Source organism: Aplosporella prunicola (assembly GCF_010093885.1).
Source record: "Aplosporella prunicola CBS 121167 unplaced genomic scaffold K452scaffold_75, whole genome shotgun sequence".
In the NCBI taxonomy this organism is placed as follows: domain Eukaryota; kingdom Fungi; phylum Ascomycota; class Dothideomycetes; order Botryosphaeriales; family Aplosporellaceae; genus Aplosporella; species Aplosporella prunicola.
The window spans coordinates 3192-22169 of record NW_022983603.1 but is presented as its reverse complement, the minus strand read 5'-3'; the positions used below and the strand labels follow the sequence as shown (position 1 = coordinate 22169).

Sequence of the window (18978 nt, the reverse complement as noted above, 5' to 3'; positions counted from 1 at the left end):
ACATGCGGCGAGGCAGTGAACGAGGCGTCCTCTATGTATGAAAACACCGTCAACAGAGGCAGGGAGGAAAGCACACGCTGATGGACATTTCTGTCTATACCACGCGGAATTGACGTTAACTTCACGCTTGCTCCTACCCTGCATTGGGGCACCATGGTCCGCCGCACCATGCAAAGGGAAAGGTACAAGCAAGATGGCAGCAGAACAGAGGTGCGGGCGTATGCGTAGAGGAGTAAGCTTTAGACGAGTGAGGGCGAGTAGAGTATGGAATAAAAAGTTAGAAAAGTTAGAAGAGATATATATATGTTAGATCAAGACAAAAATCGGGGGGTCATCGTTAGAGAAGGAACACCTAGATATATATAAACATTGATAAAAACTAAGACTAAAAAAAAAATAATTACATACACAGCGCCTACGGCTTGGGCGAAAGATTCACACCTGTAAGTAGGTCCAGCTACGAAGTACTGATAATCTATGAACGGCCGGCACGGCGTGAGTATGTACATAGCTACGAGAACGCCAACAGTAGCAAGGCAAGCCATCACCCAACAACAATTCCTTCACAGTCAACCCCGTCCGTACCACGTACCTACTACGTAGTAGGCGTAGCTATGTAAGTACCTAACCCGGGGACGCGGACGCCGTGCCGCCCTTGCGTCATTCGGCCGGCGACCCAGTGAGGCAGCCTTCACAGCCTCGTGCCGCCACTCCTACGAGCACTACTCCTGCTGGTCCTTCGTATCCGTGCGTCTAGAACGCTGCGGACTGCCCGATCGTGCCACCGCCTGGGTAGGTGGGTATGACGACTGGGTTTGCCACCCCCGTGTGCCGGATGCGCGTGCTTGTGTATGTATAGTCGCTGTGCTGCTTGGCGTGCGGGCGCGTTGTCCTTTTTTCTTTTTTTCCTTGTTTTGCGGGCTACCTGCTACGGTATCGGTTGCTGTTTAGGGGAGTTCACGATATGGCGGCCTTTCGTACCAGCAACCACTACATCACTACCACCAACTACACCATCAGCAGCCAAACGCACGTCCTCCACGATGCCAAAACTATCTGCAAGCAGGGCTGCAGCTAGCAGCATCAGCACGACAGCCTCGTCAACACCACTACCATCAACACCATCAACGCCACCAACACTAACACCACTACGACGCAAAACACACCCCCACAACCACACTGGACCCGTCGTCTCAATCACGCGCGCGTCCTCCAAGCCAACCCCCCAAACATCCACTACGTGCTCGCGCCCGACAGCAGCATCCTGCACGCGACAGTGAGCAGCACAGAACTCACAAGCATCCCGGCGCACGAGCTGCTGGGGCGGCGTCTCGTGGACTTGGTGCATGTTGACGACCGCGCACTATTTGTGCACGAGCTTGAAGAGGCGAGGAGGAGTGGTGTTGCGTTTCGTCTGTAAGGCTGGTTGTGGGGAGAGCGCGTGAGAGGGAGCAGGGTGGTGATGATGCAGATGCTGATGGCGATGTTGATGCGGACGCCAATGTTGAGGTCGGGGCTAAGGTTGAGCAAGAGAAGCACAGCTACGCCGTCTTCGAAGCCTGCGGCCACTTCGCAATGCCGCGCGCTCTGCCGCTGCCGCTGCCGCTGCTGCAGACACCCACCACGCAGCAGCGCCTCGCAGCGCACGCGGCTGCGTGCACAGGCGTGTTCTTCGTGTCCGCGCAGCCGTACCCGTCGAGCCCGGGCGCGGCGCTGGACCGGTTCCTGGGGCTGCGCATTGAGCGGGCGATGCTGGAGCGGGAGAGGGCGCGACTACGTGCTGAGGGGGCGGCGGATGAGGAAGAAGAGGGGGACGAGGCGTTTGAGGAAGAAAGGGATGGAGAGGGAGGAGATGACGGGGAGGAGGGCGCGCTTGTGGTCATGAGGATGGGGGATGCGGGGATCCCGTTTGTGGTGCGGAGGCCGGTGAACGAGACGGCGGCGCGGAAGCGCAAGCGCGAGGGCCTGCCTGAGGAGTTCGTGTGCCAGTGGTGCGATGTCACGAGCGCGCCGGAGTGGCGGAGGGGACCGGGTGGGCCGAAGACACTGTGCAATGCTTGCGGGCGTAAGTGTGTTTCTTCTCCTGCTCTTCCTTCCTTGACATCGATATAGTTGAGACGCTCCTTGCTGACGCGGTGCTCGTAGTACGCTGGGCCAAGGCGGGAAGGAAGAAGAACCACGGCAGCATAAAGATGGAGGAAGACGAAGATGGCGGTAATAGTGCTGCTGCTGCTGCTGCTGCTGCTGCTGCGTTTATGGCGGTTGCTCCTGCTCTTCCTCGTACCGTTGCTGTTCCGCCCGCAGGTGCAGGAAGGACGGCGAAGAAGAGCGTGTGTGTTGTGGCGTAATGTCTTTATGCAGGGAGCGGGATTGTACGATCTAACTAACTGTGTATGCACCCTCCGCCTACGCTACTAACGAGCTACTGACAATTGCTGCTACTTACTGACTCCCCGGACTGTTGGATTATATGGGAATGAAAATGGAGTTGCTGGGCTTTGGGTGTGGGGTTAGGAGACTGAGTATGCGTATGGAAAGATAGGGTGTGGTAGAGGTAGGTTTGTTCGTGTCTATATTGGATAGTACTGTTTTTTGCTCTTATTGTTCTCTTTTAATTTCTTCTTACTTGCTTTTATCTATCTGTGCCTTCTTGATATATTCCCTTTCCTCTCTCCTCTTTCTTTCACTCTATCCCTCTCCTACTTTTCCTCACATCCTACTCCTATACACCGTATCGCACCACAACACACCCACGCCATCTACACCAATAATCCTCTACCTAAACCCCGACCTGCGTAGAATCTCGTACTTAGTCCTAGCTTTACACAGGCAAGCAACCGCAAGAAGCGGGGTAGTAGAACAAGAAAATTATAAATTAGTAAGTATAGAAGGAAGTAGACAGCTATTTACATAGCAGTAGTATAGATAAGTAGATTCGTGGGTAGCCTGTAGATTAGTGAGTAAGTGGCGTATATGTATTTATACACAGCCTTAACAAGGCAGCTTCATAAGTACGCGTTTACAAGCATCCTCTTATATCGTGTTCTCTCTCCTCTACTACCCACCTATCCATCTATCTATGCACTAGACGACCAGTGAACCTATCCTCGCTCTATAGCTTCAACACACATCCTCACAGTAAACAAAAATCAAGAAAAGAAATCCATATATATACGCATCTACTTCATAAATATATACTTCCCTTCCTCTCCATCCACCTTCCCTATTCCCCTCCTTCACCACCGCCACTACCACCACCACCCAAACGCACACACAACCAAGCCCAAACCCGGAGACGGAGTACCCTCCGCTCTCACCCTTGTGTCCCTACGAACAAACAGACACAAACACACATGGCAGACAAACACACAAACACACACAACGTGGCAGTATGCATCGTCCCGACGTTCCAACCACACCAACCCGTTCCACCAATTACCCAAGCCAGCAACGGGTGCCCACGTGGGCTGTGCGAGTATCAGCGGTGTGGTATGGTGTAGTGTGGGTACAGGGGCGTTTGGTTGTTTGTCCTCGAACCCGTCCATCCGTGACACCCGCATCAAACATTTGTAGTGAGTGAGTGAGTGAGTGAGTGAGTGAGTGAGGGGGAAATGCTGTAGCTATGACGCACGTCCTGGCGTGCTGGTTGACTCTGTTAGGTCTATGAGGTGTGAAAAGGGATGGAAGGGAGAAGAGAAAAGGAGGAGGAGGAGGAGGCGGAGGCGGCAGTAGAGATATAAGCCGGCAACAAAACAAACACCTACCCTCACCTCCCCTCACCCTCCCTCTCCCTCACACACACTCTCACAAACCCCGCCCCCGCCTCCCCACCGCTTCCCCACCCCATCCCGTCACAAAGCCACAAAGCCACAAAAACGGCGGCGGACACGCCTCCGCCGCACACATACCCACACACGCACACGCACACGCACACGCGACAAAGCGATCGGAAGCAGCGAGCCGAGGATCGCGCCGCTGCGGCGGTGCTGGTGTGCTTTTGTGCGGTTTGTGCGGGCTGATGCCCGGGGCTGTGGTCTTGGGGGCGTGGTTTGGTTGTGGTGTTACGTGCAGACTTGGAGAAGGGAGGACGCTGGTGTGAGAGGGATAGAGTTTTCCATTTTTAGCTAGTAGAGCCTTCGATTCCGACAACGACGACAATGACGATAATGGCGAAAAGAGAGGTTTGAGGTAAGGGATACATACTTATGATATGTACGACATTTTTGGTGCGGTGTGAATACAGGCCCTATGCACTATCAATTGATGCAGGATTGCTGCATAGCCTGATGCGACCTCCGACGTAGGCAAAGGAAGTACCTGCAGGGATGGAAGGGGGAGCAGAGAAGATTAGCGAGTCTAGAAGTCGTCTGTCTACCTCTATAAAATAGCAATGCTGCAAATTTTTGAATTCTAAGCGGGTTTGGTCCAAGGCGGCGCAGTATGTCTAAGATAATATCAGTGGGAGAAGTGAAACAAGTCAAACAATGAACGAAAACAATAGCAGTGCCAACAAAACCCCCCAGCCACAGCCGTCTTTTATGCAAGCTAGGAGCAAGATGTAGGATGTAGTAATATAGTAACTGTTTTAAAATATCTATCTCATCAAGGCCCACGCGCGCGCACTGCGCGCAACACAGCACAAGCCTGGTCGTTTTTTAACAATGGCGTAATGCAGCAAATAAAGCAAAGCAACGTTAAGCGGACCAACCCGGCCACCTCTTCCACCACTGCTGTCGCCGGGTCGCCGCTGAGGGTATTTCGTCCTCTTCTGTCGGGCTGGCGCCGTGCCATGCCCTGTTTCCTTCTTCAATCCTGTTTCTCTTCGTGCATGTAGCAGACAAGCCTTCAACCCATCCATCCATCACAGCACACAGCGTGCAAGCAAGCGTCCAAAAACGCGCTTACAGCAGGGCCGCGGCACCGACAATGGCGCCAACGACGCCGACGGCCGTGCCCATGAAGCCGGCCTGCGCGACAGCAGCGGCGTTCGCGGACGACGAGGCCGAGGCGCTCGAGCTGCTGCTCGAGGAGCTGGAACTGCTGCTGCCCGACTTGGTCTGGTTGGCGTTCATGTTGCCGGAGCCGGCCTGCGTCGTCACGCCCGTGCTGTTCTTGCAGTGGGCGTTGTAGTCTTCGGTGCTGAGGGACTTGGAGGTGATGGTGATGTCGGCGCACTGGGGGTGTTGTTAGTCGCCAGCAATGATGCGAGGAAGTGTGAGAAAGAGAGAGTTTGGGTGGGGAGAAACATACCTGGTACAGACCACCGGACGGGTCACCGTTGGTAACAACCTGAATAGTAGCGTTCATGCCCTCGGTCAGGTTGACGCTACTGGGGATGGACACGCCGCCAATGCAGAAGTTGTTGGGGCCGCGCTCGGCGAACGTGTCGCGCAGAATCGTGTTGTACGCGCTGCCGGGGTTGTTGCCCACGCCGAGGAGCACCTGCACGTTGGCGCCCGTGTGGTGCATGTCGAGCTGGATGGGGAAGTTCTCGAGCGGGACCTCGGTACGGTTCGACGAGGGGCTGTCGAAGCCGCCGCATGGGAAGTTGGCCGCCGACTCGTCCTTGAAGCCGCGCGCTTCGGGGTAGTTGAGCAGGAAGTGCGCCGACGTGAGCGGCAGCAGCGAGAGGAGCGCCGTCTTGCTGAACATGGTTGCGGTGGTTTGGTTTGTTGTTGGCGTTGCTGGTGGTGGTGCTTGTGGCGCGGGGTTGGTGTTGCAAGGACGGGCACGAGGAACGGAGAGGAATGCTGGAATCAAGGCGCCGGGAGTCACACGGGAGGACAGGATATATAAGGGCACAATTGAGGCCGGCGACAGATGAGAGGGTTAGTTAAACGAGGCCGACGCCGGGTGACGGTGTCTACCGCACCCCGCTCGCCGCACGGCGCTATCGCGTAAAGTCAATTAGGCGAGGAGGATCTGGCCTCGTGTTGCAGAGGCCGTTCACGGTGGCAACGGGCGCTGGTGCGACAACTTGCTCATGGTGGAGGAATGTTGGGCTTGGCTGCGCGGAATTGAGCACATTACTGCCCGGGTGGCGCGTGCAAGGGTGCCCCGGCCCGCGACGCCCACACCGCAGCCCCCGCCGAGACCGCAGAGAGGATCCTCCGTCGCCGCGGCGGTGAATTGTCACAACGAAACGGACAACAAGGTCTTGGGTGTGCAAACCCGCTGGTCGCTTTCATTCGTACGTAGCTAGCCGTTGGCCCCCTGGGTCGCCGCCCGTTGGCCTCCGGCATGCTGAGGTATCTTCTGTCGTGTCCTGCCTGTGAACGCCATAAACTCCCTGCCGAAATGCCATCTGCTCAGTGGTGATCCGCGAAGCCCTGGTTGTACCTTCCCAAAATCACCTCGCCCAGAAACGTTCCACCCAGGACCGACAAGAAGTAGCCAACGTTGAGAGTCATGACAGACAACATCCTACAAATGGTTATTCAGGTGTAACCTGTGATGGGAAGCAGGAAAACTTACAGGAGATAACCGACACCGACCTGGACAGTGACCAGCGCGGCTCTAGGCAAATCGACGCTGAACCTCCACGGCTGGGCCCCGCAAGCCTTGGCACGAACCATCTTGACGTGCTCCTCAACACCGTTCGCGGAAAGGACGGCGTCCTTGGAGTCGGGGTCCTTCTCGATGCGCTCGGACTCGGGCTGTCTATCGGCGACGACGACATAACGGCGGTTGATGGCTTGGTTCAGCCAGCGCTCCTCGAGCTTCTGCTTTCCGACGAGCAAAAGGCGGTAGGCGACGGCCAGGACAATGAGAAAGATGCAGGTGCCGGCGTAGGTGCCCTTGTTCTTGGGAGTCCACTGGTTGGAGAAGAGTGAGGTAAACGGACTGTCGAAGAAGGTCATGCGCATGTCGGCGGCGTCCATGTTCATGCTGGAGCTGGAGCTCGAGCTCGAGGATGAGCCCATGTCCATGTCCATGTCCATTGCGGCTGAGTTGTGAAGTGGAGTTGCGACGGCGGGAGAAGAAGCGGACGGCCCGTGGAGTTTAGAAAAAGACGAGGACCAGCGTGACCAGGTCGTGACGTATTATAGAGGGGGGACGCGCAAATATGCTCCTGTTTTCAGGCGATTGGTGACTGAATTGAGAAGGGAATTGTGACCGTCACGACGGCTGTGGTGGTGAATGAAAGAAAGTTTGGCAGTGGGACCGAGTTGCAGGATGCACAATCAAGGTTGCTTCATCGACACAGGATGCTTAACTCGTAGCGTAGGGATCCCGTAGGGCATTGTGGCTCGGGGCTCGGGAGGCGGCGAGCTCGTGGCCTGCGTGCCTGCCCGAATTGGCACGGACCGGGAGGCATTTTGAGCGGGTTCTTAGTCATGACTGCCCCGCTTCGCTTCGATTGGGTGAAACGAGCTTGTTTGGCGGGGCTCGCAGCAATCCCACCGCCGGACAAAGACATGGGGGGCCCTGATCTGCGAGCAGTTACTTACCCGACCTCCGAATTGAAACTACCTCCATCCTGCTCACTTGTCCGTGCCGTCATCTTTTGTTCGTCCTTCATTTTGTTTCCGCCCGGCCTCATGCTGCCTTCACCATCCTAAACTCGACATCCAACCCTCACCGGACGTCGACAAGATGGATATGGACATGGGAGGTATGGACATGGGCGGCATGGACATGGGTGGCGGCATGAGCATGTCGAGCAGCCCCGCTGGCGTGCCGTCGCTGTCCTATCTCCAGCAAATGTACTGGGCTGTCGTTGGAACTTTTATTGGAATCGCAACGCTGGTCAACTTCACCAATTACATTCTGTATCGCCAAAGGTTGGTTCATAATCTTTTGAGGCTCTGCTTATCCCTGCTAACCAGCTAAAGATTGTCCGCCGCGAATCGTGGAGATCCTCAACCCGCAAAGCCCAAGTCTTGGATCTTTCGCGCCAATGCCTCTGCGACGGCCATCATCCGAGAGGCCAGCAATGCCACGCTTGCGCCGATTACCATCAAGGGTCATAGAATCCGCATGCCGACTTTGGGACCGTTGTCTATCATCTGCGCCAACGTCATCATGCTCCTCGTACTGTGTTTCTTCAAGTTTGACCTCAACGATCTGTGGACTTTCGAAATGATCGGCTACAGAACCGGCTGCATGTCTGTTGCGCAGCTACCCTTGATTATCCTCCTCGCTGGAAAGCACAACATCATCGGCTATTTGACGGGCACCAGCTACGAGCGCCTCAACTGTTTGCATCGCTGGGCCTCGCGCTGCTTGCTTCTGACGGTAACGATTCACATGGGATACTGGTTCGCCGATTGGGCGCCGTACAACTACATCGAACAGAAGGTCCGGACCGACCCCATCACCAAACACGGCCTCATCTCCTGGTGCCTGCTGGTCTGGCTTTGCATCAGCTCAATGACGCCTATCCGCGGCTGGAGGTACGAGGTCTTCGTGATCCAGCACATTGGCTCGTTTGCGGTATTCCTCGCCTTCGTGTACAAGCACATCAGTTCTTGGCCCATGTACATCCGCGTCTACGTCTGGATTCCGATTGCACTTGTTTGTTTCGACCGTGTATTACGCGCGGGCTTTATGCTCTACGCGAATCTCTCCATTTTCCATCCGAAACAGAAGAGACAGGGAACTATGTCCGGTCTCTGGGCTTGCAACGCGGAATTCACTGCTCTATCCAACAACGCTACACGCATTACCATCCGCAATCCGCCAATCGGCTGGTACGCCGGCCAGCACGTTTTCCTGTCTTGCCACTCCGTGGTTCCTCTGCAGGCTCATCCATTTACGATTGCATCCATCCCCGAGGACGATAAGATGGAATTTCTGGTCCAAACGAAGAGCGGTGGAACGAAGCGCCTCTTCAAGTATGCCGAGAAAGTCAGCCTTTTGCCGACTTCGGCTGCGGACACTGTGAAAGACTCCAAATCCGTGGCTATCCAAGGACCGTACGGATGCATCAGACCACTTCGTCAGTTTGACAGCGTTGTTTTACTCGCCGGAAGCACAGGTGCCACCTTTACCGTTCCCCTTCTTCGGGACATCTTGGCCCACTGGAAGCACGAGAAGAAGCATTCGGGCGTTTTCAGCGCTCCGCAGGGAGCCGTGACACGGCACATCCGCTTCGTCTGGGTCGTCAAGTCGAGAGGCCAGCTCAGCTGGTTCACCGAGCAGCTAACCCAGGTCGCCGAGGACGTCCAAACGTTGCGTGCCGCAGGTCAATCCGTTGACGTCGAGATGAGCGTTTACATCACGTGCGACCCGAGCTTCACCGAGGAGCACAAATCGATGCTGTCGAACAACCCAGTTCCGTCGCGCGGCGCCGTGGAGGAAATTTCAGAAGCAGAGGCTATGGACGAGAAGTTGGTGCTGGAAAAGCAGAACCGCCAGGACAAGTTCGAAGTCCGCGAGCTGGAAGACGCGACTGCTGCCTCGATCCTGGATGGGAAGACTGGACGCGGTGGTGGCGCCTGCGGCCCCGACGGCGTTTGCTGCTGCACGGCGACGATCGAAGACGAAGACGACGCCATCGAGCCCGCCGTGTGCACCTGCAACTGCGGCAGCGCGCCATCCTCGCTTCCCTCGGCTGCACCGGGACCTGAGAAGAAGTTGTCCACCGCCGGCGACTCGACGACTACCTCGCCTTCCTCGGACTCCTCGGACGCCACCTTTGTGAAGGCCAAGCAGCAACCGCTCCTGCACCCTAGCATCATGGTCCTGTCGGGTCGTCCGCAGCCGCGCACCATTATCCGCAAGACGCTGGAGCAGGCGCTGGGCGAGAGCGCGGTGGTAGTTTGCGGGCCGGCGGGCCTGGTGGGCGATGTGCGCATGAGCGTCGTCGCGCTTAGTGATGAGCGCGCGGTGCATAAGGGGACGGGCGCGCAGGGCGTCTACCTCCACGCCGAGGCTTTTGGATACTAGATACCTGGAGGGTATTGAGGTTGCTAGCGATTACGGCAATGATGATTGCTGCTGGCTAATAATGACAATGGGAACGGAATGGGGTTGTTTTGCTTTGCATGGCGTGGCGTATGGGATGCATGGACGGGGAATACCCGCCATGGTACGGTATGGGATCAGGGAATCACGGACGATGCGATGTCCAAGACTTTTCGACTGCGCCGCCAGTGCCTGCTAGATAGCTGGATGGCTGGATGGACGGTGGCGCCGTCTCTCACTTAGCTCTCTTCCATACCGTCTCACTCTGTCTGAGACGAAATGAAGTTACGACTACGACTCCTCTTCAATTACTGCTGCTGGTGTGGTTTGTGCTAGGGATTTACGCAGCGGGAGTAGGTGGTGCGGGGTGCCTGAGGCGCGTGTGTGCGTACGTATTGCGTACGTAGGAGCATCAACCTAGATCAAACAAACACACGGGCGTGAAACTGCCCGTGTACGCACGCGGACGGCCTTGAGCAGCACAGCACAGTAGTTACGTGGTGGTGATGGTGCGGGCTTGCTGTACAGTGCAGTGCAGTACTGTACGGGTACTTAAGCAGCATTCATTCGGCGTTGACGTTGGCGTTGGCTCGACATTGACTCGTCGTCCCCGTCCCGCAGGCCCGCTGCTGCAGCCTCCATGCAGGGCGGTGGAGTGGAGTGCGGCGTGGCACCTTGATGACAGCCAAGCCCTAGAGGAAGGTGAGGTGAGGCTCAACGGCACGCGGCACGCCGCCCCACGCGCCCCCTTTTGCGCTTCCCACCCACATGCTGCACAGCACGGCGCGGCGCGGCCTTGCGGCGGTCCTCCGCCACCGCTCCGCACCAGCACCCACCAGCGCTCCGCAGGGCGCTCCGCACCCACGCAGCGAAGAAGAAAGAAAAAAAAAAGTCCACGCACGCACGCGTCGTCTCCGTCGTCTCCGCCGCCGGCCCTGCCAAGCCCGATCCTGAAACGCCCTGATCCATAAATGTGCTTGCCTGTGGTTGGATCTGCGTAATCCGTACTGCTCTCAAGCTCTGAACTCTGACCGATTGGGTCCCGGGCCACGTTGGCGACTAGACGACTTGCCTGCTGTGCTGCTGAGTACTGTACCCTGACCACTTCGTCTCTTTCCCCGATTCGTCTTCGATTCGCCTTTCTGCTTGACTTCGCTTCAACTTCGTCTGGCGACTACGTCTCGCGACTCTTCTTCGACTCGCGACTTGACTTCAACTCGACTACGTCTCGTCTCGTCATCCTCTCGATGCTGAACCGTTAGCTCAAAGTTTCGCGCGCGGGGCCTTTCTTCTATCTCTCCTTCGTCTTTCGTTTTTACATACTAACTTCTGGTTTGGAACTATTTGTACGTTTGAGAGGTTCGCGTTCGAGCTTGCGGGAGAAGGCTGCTGAGTGAAGCCAAGATTGAGGTTTAAAAGCACCTCGGATTGAACGTTTGAACTTGTCCCTCGTTTCTGTGCGCGCGACATGCCCGACGACATCGAAATGCGCGGCAAATACACCGCCGTCCACAACCAGTCCGACGCCGCCGAGAATGGCGCGCTCCGCCCCTCGCTCGAAGCCGCGTACCGCTCCTCGACCTCCTCGGACGATGCCGACCTCGACGAATTCGACCCGCTCAACGACGACGGCGCATCGCTGAAGCGCAAGGGGAGGAAGCATCGCTCGGAATCACAAGTGGGCTTGGGCGGCCATGGCTACGGCGCCGGCAGGCTGTACGGCTCGCGCCGGCCCTGGGCGCGCTGGATGCCCCAGAGGTGCTGGATGCCGCCTCGGCGCGCGTGGTGCTGGCTGATGCTGCTGTTCGTCGTCAGCGTGCTGCTGCTGCTGAGCGCGGGCGGGCTGTGGGCGTGGACGGCGGTGCCCGTGGGCGGGCAGAGCCCCGGCGTGTACCCGTCGCCGCGCGGCGGCGCGGACCCGGTGTGGGAGGAGAGCTACCGGCGCGCGGCGGACATGGTGCGGCAGATGTCGCTGGTGGAAAAGGTCAATATCACGACGGGCGTGAGCTGGATGATGGGCATGTGCGTGGGCAACACGGGGCCGGTGGAGCGCCTGGGCTTCCCCAGCCTGTGTCTGCAGGATGGCCCGCTGGGGCTGCGCTTCGCGGACCATGCCACGGCCTGGCCCGCTGGCTTGACGGTGGGTGCCACGTGGAACAAAGAGCTGATGTACCTGCGCGGGCGCGCGCACGGCGAGGAGGCCAAGGGCAAGGGCGTCAACGTGGTGCTGGGCCCGGCCATGGGCCCGCTGGGTAGGCTGCCAGCCGGTGGCAGGAACTGGGAGGGCTTTGGCGCGGATCCGGTGCTGCAGGGTATCGCTGCCGGCTGGACCATCCGCGGCATCCAGGACGTGGGCGTCATTGCTACAGCCAAGCACTGGATCGGCAACGAGCAGGAGCATTACCGCCAGGCCTACGAGTGGGGTACCCCTAATGCCATCTCCTCCAACATCGACGACCGCACCCTGCACGAGATCTACGCATGGCCTTTTGCCGACAGTGTGCGCGCCGGCGTCGGCAGCGTCATGTGCTCCTACAACCAGGTCAACAACTCGTACGCCTGCCAGAACAGCAAGCTGCTGAACGGCGTGTTGAAGGACGAGCTGGGCTTCCAAGGATTCGTGCAGTCGGACTGGCTGGCCCAGCGCAGCGGCGTGGCTAGCGCTCTGGCCGGCCTCGACATGAGCATGCCGGGCGACGGTCTGAAGTGGAAAGACGGCAAGGCGCTGTGGGGCGCAGAGTTGACCAAGTCGGTCCTCAACGGCTCGGTCCCCTACGAGCGGCTCAACGACATGGTGACGCGGATTGTGGCGGCCTGGTACCAGATGGGCCAAGACGACAAGGCCAAGTTCCCGGAGAGTGGTCCCAACTTTTCCTCCTGGACCGATGAGGAGATTGGCCTGCTGCACCCCGGCAGCGACGACAAGACGACGGGCATTGTCAACCAGTTCCGCGATGTTCAGGGCATCGGCGAGGAGGCGCACAGCATCCTCGCCCGCAGGATTGCTGCCGAAGGCACTGTCATGGTCAAGAACCACAACGCGACGCTGCCGCTGTCTCGCCAGGGCCCTAGCTCCAACAGCTATTTCATCCACAACGACGACGACTTTGCCATGCACATTGGCATCTACGGTGAAGACGCGCGAGGGAACCCCAAGGGTCCAAATGCGTGCGTCGACCGTGGCTGTAACGAAGGCACGCTGGCCTCGGGCTGGGGCAGTGGCGCCGTTGATTATCCCTACCTCGTCACGCCGCTGGATGCGCTCAAGCGCGAGTTTGACAACAACAGTGTCATCATCCATGACTATGCGGCCAATGAGATCCCGGCGTCGAGGTTGCACGCGCTTGAGGAGCAGGATCTGTGCATTGTCTTTATAAACAGTGATGGAGGTGAGGGCTTTATCGAGTCTGACGGCATCAAGGGTGATCGCAACGACCTGTACTCCCAAAAAGGCGGCGACGAGCTGGTCAAGACGGTGGCGGCGCGCTGCGGCCGCGGCCTCTCGCCCATTATAGTCGTCGTGCACGCCATTGGCCCTGTGATTCTGGAGAACTGGATCGATCTGCCGAACGTGAAGTCGGTGTTGCTGGCGCACCTGCCAGGTCAAGAAAGCGGCAACGCGATTGCGGACGTCATCTTCGGCGACGTGAACCCGTCTGGGCACCTGCCATATACAATCGCGCACAAGGAAGAGGACTACGGCCCGCACAGCCGCATCATGCGCTACCCGAACGGGGTGGTCCCGCAGCAGAACTTCTCCGAGGGCATCTACATCGACTACCGCCACTTCGACCACGCGCAGATCCGACCGCGCTTCGAATTTGGCTATGGGCTGAGCTACTCGACGTTCGAGCTGCGCGAGCTCACCATCACCGTCGACCCGACCAAGAAAACGCTCCTGCCGGCACCGCGCCCAGACCCATCGACGCTGCCCGCGCCGCCAGAGTTCGATCACGCGCTGCCCCCAGCCGAAGACTCCGTCTTCCCGCCTGGCTTCCGCAAGCTCAAAAACTACATCTACCCCTACCTCACGTCAGCCAGCGACGCCGCGCCCGGAAAGAAATACCCCGCAGCGTCCGACCCTTCGCAGCAGCAGCAACAGAACAACACGGGCGCGTCTTCGCCCGCGGGCGGCGGACCCGGCGGCAACCCAGACCTGTACACGGTGGTGGCGACGGTCGAGTTCATCGTCGCGAACAAGAGCCCCGTGCCCGGCTTCGCCGTGCCCCAGATCTACGTCAGCTTCCCGGAGGGCTGGGCCGATCCCGAGTATTTTGCTATGGAGGAGGCGGCGGAGGCCGCGGCTCAGGCGAACCGCACCGCTGAGTGGAATGACCCGGTCCAGACAACTTATCCTCACGATGCGTTTGAGCCGAATGTGCTGCCGACTTTGCCGCCCCAGCCCGAGCCGGTGCAGCCGGAGCCGGTGCCTGCGGAGCCTGTTCCGGCGGACCCGGCCCCTGCAGACCCGGCCCCAGTGGACAGCCACCCGGTCGCAGCAGGCAAAGAGGAAGGCGGACGCCCGGTCATCTCCACGGACGCAGGAGAAGAGCTCGACGCAGTCAACCACCCGGTTGCGGCCGGCAACGAAGAAGGGCCGCCGCCAACCAAACGGTCGAAAAACACCGCTCCAGTAGTGGATTTTGCGCCACGGCAGCTGCGGGCGTGGGAGAAGATATGGCTGGAGCCCGAGGGGGCGCAGGGCGACGCGTTCCGCGTGAGCATGGACCTCACGCGCCGCGATCTGAGCTTCTGGGACGCCCGCAGGGGCAACTGGGTCATGCCTATTGTGCCGGGGGCGGGGAGCGGGGGGCAGCCGGGCGAGATGGGCGGGAGCGTGGGCGGTGAGTTTGGGGTTTGGGTCGGGTGGAGTAGTAGGGAGGTTGTGCTTAGTGGGGTTGTATAGATGGATGGGGTGGGTGAGGGGTTTGGAGGCGTTTTGCGTGTATGTGTGTACATATATGGTGGCATAATGTGAATTGAGATCTTTTTTAATTGAGTGGGTGGTTATTTTGGGATTTGATGAGGTGGAGTGGTGGATTGAAGGCGCGAGTCATGTATCGAGCTTGCTTGGTGCATCATCTTTCGCACCTTTACACCGGCTCGTCGCATCTTCCATCCCGCGCCCGCAAGCACAGTAGGTAACTTCTATCCCAACACCATTTCAACCAGCTAACCAGTCACCACAGCCAAAGACACAGACGTTCAGCATGATCAGCGTGCGCGAAGCAGCAGCCAAAGCGGCAATACTAGCACGGCAACCACCATGGGTCAAGTCACCAATCCGGGGCAAAACGACAAACTTCACCGTCATGTACTCGCCAGGACACAAGACATCACGGTTCTACGACGAGATCCTGAACGACGAGACGCACCCACGGTACCCACGGGTGGTGTGCGAGTTTGCAGCACGGGCGCGGGACGGGCTGTGGCTGACGGTGATATCGACAATGGCGTTTGCAGAGAAGCGCACAGTGCGGTCGTGGGGCACGCGGCGGGTGCGCGCGGCGTTCACGGAAGAGCTGGCTGCCCGCGGCTTGAATGCCATGGGGCAGCGCGTGGGCGAGGACGGGAAGCGCGTCGACGGCGCGCTGCCTAGGTTGCGCGGCACGCTGAATGTCGTGGTTGCGAGGAGTGCCCTGACCGAGAGGTATGAGGCTGTGAGGAGGGAGGCCGGCATGGTCGTCGATAGCTTGTTGGCGTTTAGGGAGGCGGGGCCTGCGGCTAGCTCTCCGTTGAGAAAGCAGGGTGATTGGTGGGGGAAGGGGAAGGAGGGGAGGTCGACGAAGCCGCCGGTGGATGGCCCGCCTGTGCGCTTTAGGATGGGGGGTGAGAAGGTGTCGAGGCCGCCTTCTGATGGGCCGCCCGTGATACGCTATAGGAAGTGGGGTGGGCATAAATGATTAGGTAGTAGTAGTTGTGCTGCGGATATTCGGGAGGCGCTTAGTAAGGCGCTGCATCCAGCTGTTCGCAACCACGGCGGAGCGCCAGAGGCTGTGCATGAGCCGCGCACGACTCGCCCTGCCCCTCGCCGTTCCCGTCTTCTCTCCTCCCAGCATATCCATAACGACCACTTGCCCGAGCCCTGAGCCCCGCTGTACTAAAGCGATTGACGCCGGGCGCGCAACCTCCACTCTCCCGACCGCTTATGACGCAGGCCGCAACGGTGCCCAACCACAACCACCTCCTCCGTATGGCCACATCGCGCCCACTCTACTAAACAAAACACAATGCCTTCGATATTGTCCGACGACGACAAGCAGACGGTCAAGCGCACCGTCCCCAAGGCCTCGAACAAGATCCACGCCGTCGCCGTCGCCAAGCTCTATGTTGCCTACCCGGACCCGCACCGATGGACCTACACGGGCCTGCAGGGCGCCGCCGTCCTGGCCAACGACCTCGTCGGAAACACCTTTTGGATCAAGCTGGTGGACATTTCGGTAGGCACTTCGGAGTGACTAGGGGAAGCCGTTTGCTAACGTCGAGCAGCCCTTGAACCGCGGAGTGATATGGGATCAGGAGATCTACGACACCTTTTCCTACAACCAGGACCGTGTCTTCTTCCACACGTTTGAGCTCGAGCAATGCCTGGCCGGCCTGTCCTTTGCCGACGAGAAAGAGGCCAAGCAGTTCAAGAAGAAGATGGACGACCGCGAGAAGAACGCGCACAAGAACACCAAGAACAAGCCGTTTAGCTCCACCGCGGGCTCCGCCAACAGCGCCGCGCCAAACGGAAAAGAACAGCACCACGGTCTTCTGGGCAGCATAACGGGCAGTCTCTTCGGCCACCGGCACAACTCGCAGCAGCAGCAGGCCCAGGCCCACTCGATTATTCCTCCCAGCAATGTCCACCTCGCTTCTCCGAGCGCGACTTCTGCCTCGAGCCCCAACCAGAGCGGCAAAAGCTCTGCTATTGATACAGCTGACCCGTCATGGCAGCCGCTGCTCAAGGAGCTCCTGCAGATGGGCATCACCGAAGACCAGATTGAGGAAAACGCCGACTTCATCAAGATGTACATTGAGCAGAAGAAGGCCGGTGAGGCCGCTCAGGAAGAACGCAAGAACAGACTACCGCCGCCACCGCCACCGGCAAGCGCGCCTCCTGCTGCAAGCAGGCTGAGTCCTCAGAACACGGGCAGCACGGGGACGTCGCGGCGTGGGCCTCCTCCTGCTCCGCCCGCACCCCGCAGAAGCGGCACCGCTGCGCCAGCTCGTCCGGGGTCTCCCTCACCTCCCAGAGCGCCATCGCCAGCCCAGCCCAGGTTCAGGGTCCCGCCACCGCTCGCCGACGCGGGCAAGCACGCCCACGCGCCGCCGCCGCCCGCACGCTCACGTGCCCAGTCGAACGCGACGCCCGGCCCGCCTCCGCCGCCGCGCCCGCCCAAATCGCCCATGGACGACGAGGCGCCCAAGTTCGGCGTGCCACCGCCCTTTGCGGGCCAGCGCTCCGTGTCGACGCCTGCCCCGCCGCTACCGCCCAACCGGGGTCCGGTGCCTCCTCCGCCTCCGCGCGCAGCAGACACGCCCGCCGCGCCCCCGCCGTTGCCTCCAAAGGCGCCTACGCCCACGCCTGCTGCGCCCCCGCCGCCTCCGCCTGCTTCGACGAGACCGGTTCCTCCTCCGCCCGCCCCGGCGCCAAGCATTCCTCCACCGCCGCCGGTCCCGCCCGTCAGCTCGCCCGCGGCTCCGCCTCCCCCGCCCCCGCCTGTCCCCGCGGGTGGCGCGCTCCCACCGCCTCCTCCACCACCACCGCCGCCCGCCGCCGCACCGGCTCCCCCTCCCCTTCCGCCCTCGGGCTCTCCTGCCCCGCCTCCTCCACCTCCTCCTCCACCGCCGCCAGCGCCTACAGGCGGCGCGCCACCCCCGCCCCCGCTTCCTCCATCGTCGGGAGGTGGGCCGCCAGCGCCTCCGCCGCCGCCACCACCAGGCGGTGCACCAGCGCCGCGGATGCCGGCGCCTGCGGGCGACCGGGGCGGCTTGTTGGCGGATATTAGGGGCGGAGCGAAGTTGCGCAAGGTGTCGGATAGCGAGAAGAAGGACCGCAGCGGAGCGGCTGTACCTGGGGGCGAGCCGCCGAGCGGTGCTGCTGGCTCTGGTGGTGCTGGTGGTGGGGGTGGGGCGGATGGCGGGCTGGCTGGCGCGTTGGCGAGTGCGTTGGCGGCGAGGAAGAGTAAGGTTAGCCATTCTGGTGAGTTTGGTCCTGTCCCTGTTTTTTGGTTTTTTTGGGAGGGGTTTGTGGGGTTTGCGGTTTGGAGTGGGTTGCTAATGTGTGTGTGTGTGTGATTTGCAGATGATGAGGACGATGATGATTGGTAGTTGTGTGTGGAGGAGAGATGGATGGAGTGGGATGGGGTGGTTGTGGGTTGTGGGTTCTGCGTGGGATGGTATGGTATGGTAGGGATGGATGGATGGATGGATGGATGGGTTTAGTGCTGTTGTGTTGTGAAGGGATGGAGCGATGGGATTGTCGAGCTAGTCGAGTCGAGTCCAGCCGTGTGTGGGTGCTGGTATGGGATGGATGGATAAATAGTGGATGGGTGGGCGATAAAGGGAGGGGATATCAATCGGTTTTGCTGCGGATGGATGGATGGATGGATGCATGATGTGTGATGGGAAGGACGGTGGGTGGGTGTGGTAGAGTAGAGGGTAGGGGTAGGTAGGGGCGTAAGTTAAGCTGAGTAAATTGAGTGGTTAAAGAGTGCCTGTTGTGCCTGCTTGCTGTGCTGTGCTGCACATTATGAGGTGATAGTAGACGTGGACGTGGTGTGGACGTAAAGGCAAGAGTAAGGCTAGTAGGGGCGAGTTCTAAGCTATAACTACCTACCTACCTACCTACCTGCCTGCTTCTAGCTCTCTTCCTCTCTCTCTCTCTCTCTCTCTCTCTCTCTCTCTCTTTCTTCCTTTCTTTCTCTCTCTAGTCAATGCATGTAGACAATATATATGTAGAGCGGTAGCGGGGTACGTGAGGCGGGCGAAGGGCGAGAGATAGAGGGCAGGGCAGGGCAGGGCAGGGCAGGGCAGGTAGCAGGCAAGTAAAAATGACAGACCAGACCAGACCAAAACTTTTTT

The 18978-nt window shown here is 59.3% G+C and overlaps 6 protein-coding genes across 6 annotated transcripts; 4 read left to right on the top strand and 2 right to left on the bottom strand.

The window, feature by feature from the left end:
• Positions 1-1428: 1428 nt before the first annotated feature.
• Positions 1429-2458, top strand: K452DRAFT_158551 (uncharacterized protein). The gene is made up of 2 exons (XM_033535627.1): positions 1429-2065; positions 2146-2458. Exons 1-2 carry the CDS (start codon positions 1576-1578, stop codon positions 2346-2348), a joined length of 693 nt encoding a protein of 230 aa, XP_033391567.1. The 5' UTR covers positions 1429-1575; the 3' UTR covers positions 2349-2458.
• Positions 2459-4528: 2070 nt separating this feature from the next.
• Positions 4529-5975, bottom strand: K452DRAFT_354218 (uncharacterized protein). Its single transcript, XM_033545876.1, has 2 exons — positions 5251-5975; positions 4529-5174 (listed from the first exon to the last, which is right to left on the bottom strand). The coding sequence occupies exons 1-2, from the start codon at positions 5650-5652 to the stop codon at positions 4902-4904; spliced, it is 675 nt and encodes a 224-aa protein (XP_033391566.1). The 5' UTR covers positions 5653-5975; the 3' UTR covers positions 4529-4901.
• Positions 5976-6308: 333 nt separating this feature from the next.
• On the bottom strand, positions 6309-6887 carry K452DRAFT_238608 (uncharacterized protein; the record flags this gene model as incomplete). Its single annotated transcript, XM_033537662.1, has 2 exons — positions 6309-6423; positions 6475-6887. The coding sequence occupies 2 exons, from the start codon at positions 6885-6887 to the stop codon at positions 6309-6311; spliced, it is 528 nt and encodes a 175-aa protein (XP_033391565.1).
• An 817-nt stretch (positions 6888-7704) lies between these two features.
• On the top strand, positions 7705-9891 carry K452DRAFT_238602 (uncharacterized protein; the record flags this gene model as incomplete). The annotated part of the gene is made up of 2 exons (XM_033537661.1): positions 7705-7784; positions 7836-9891. 2 exons carry the CDS (start codon positions 7705-7707, stop codon positions 9889-9891), a joined length of 2136 nt encoding a protein of 711 aa, XP_033391564.1.
• A 1486-nt stretch (positions 9892-11377) lies between these two features.
• K452DRAFT_303241 (glycoside hydrolase family 3 protein) lies at positions 11378-15812 on the top strand (the record flags this gene model as incomplete). The annotated part of the gene is made up of 2 exons (XM_033542702.1): positions 11378-14746; positions 15099-15812. 2 exons carry the CDS (start codon positions 11378-11380, stop codon positions 15810-15812), a joined length of 4083 nt encoding a protein of 1360 aa, XP_033391563.1.
• A 327-nt stretch (positions 15813-16139) lies between these two features.
• On the top strand, positions 16140-17316 carry K452DRAFT_209315 (uncharacterized protein; the record flags this gene model as incomplete). The annotated part of the gene is made up of 2 exons (XM_033536147.1): positions 16140-16349; positions 16399-17316. Coding segments are annotated over 2 exons (1128 nt in total), but the record flags the coding sequence as incomplete, so codon positions are not given.
• Between the last annotated feature and the right edge of the window lie 1662 nt (positions 17317-18978).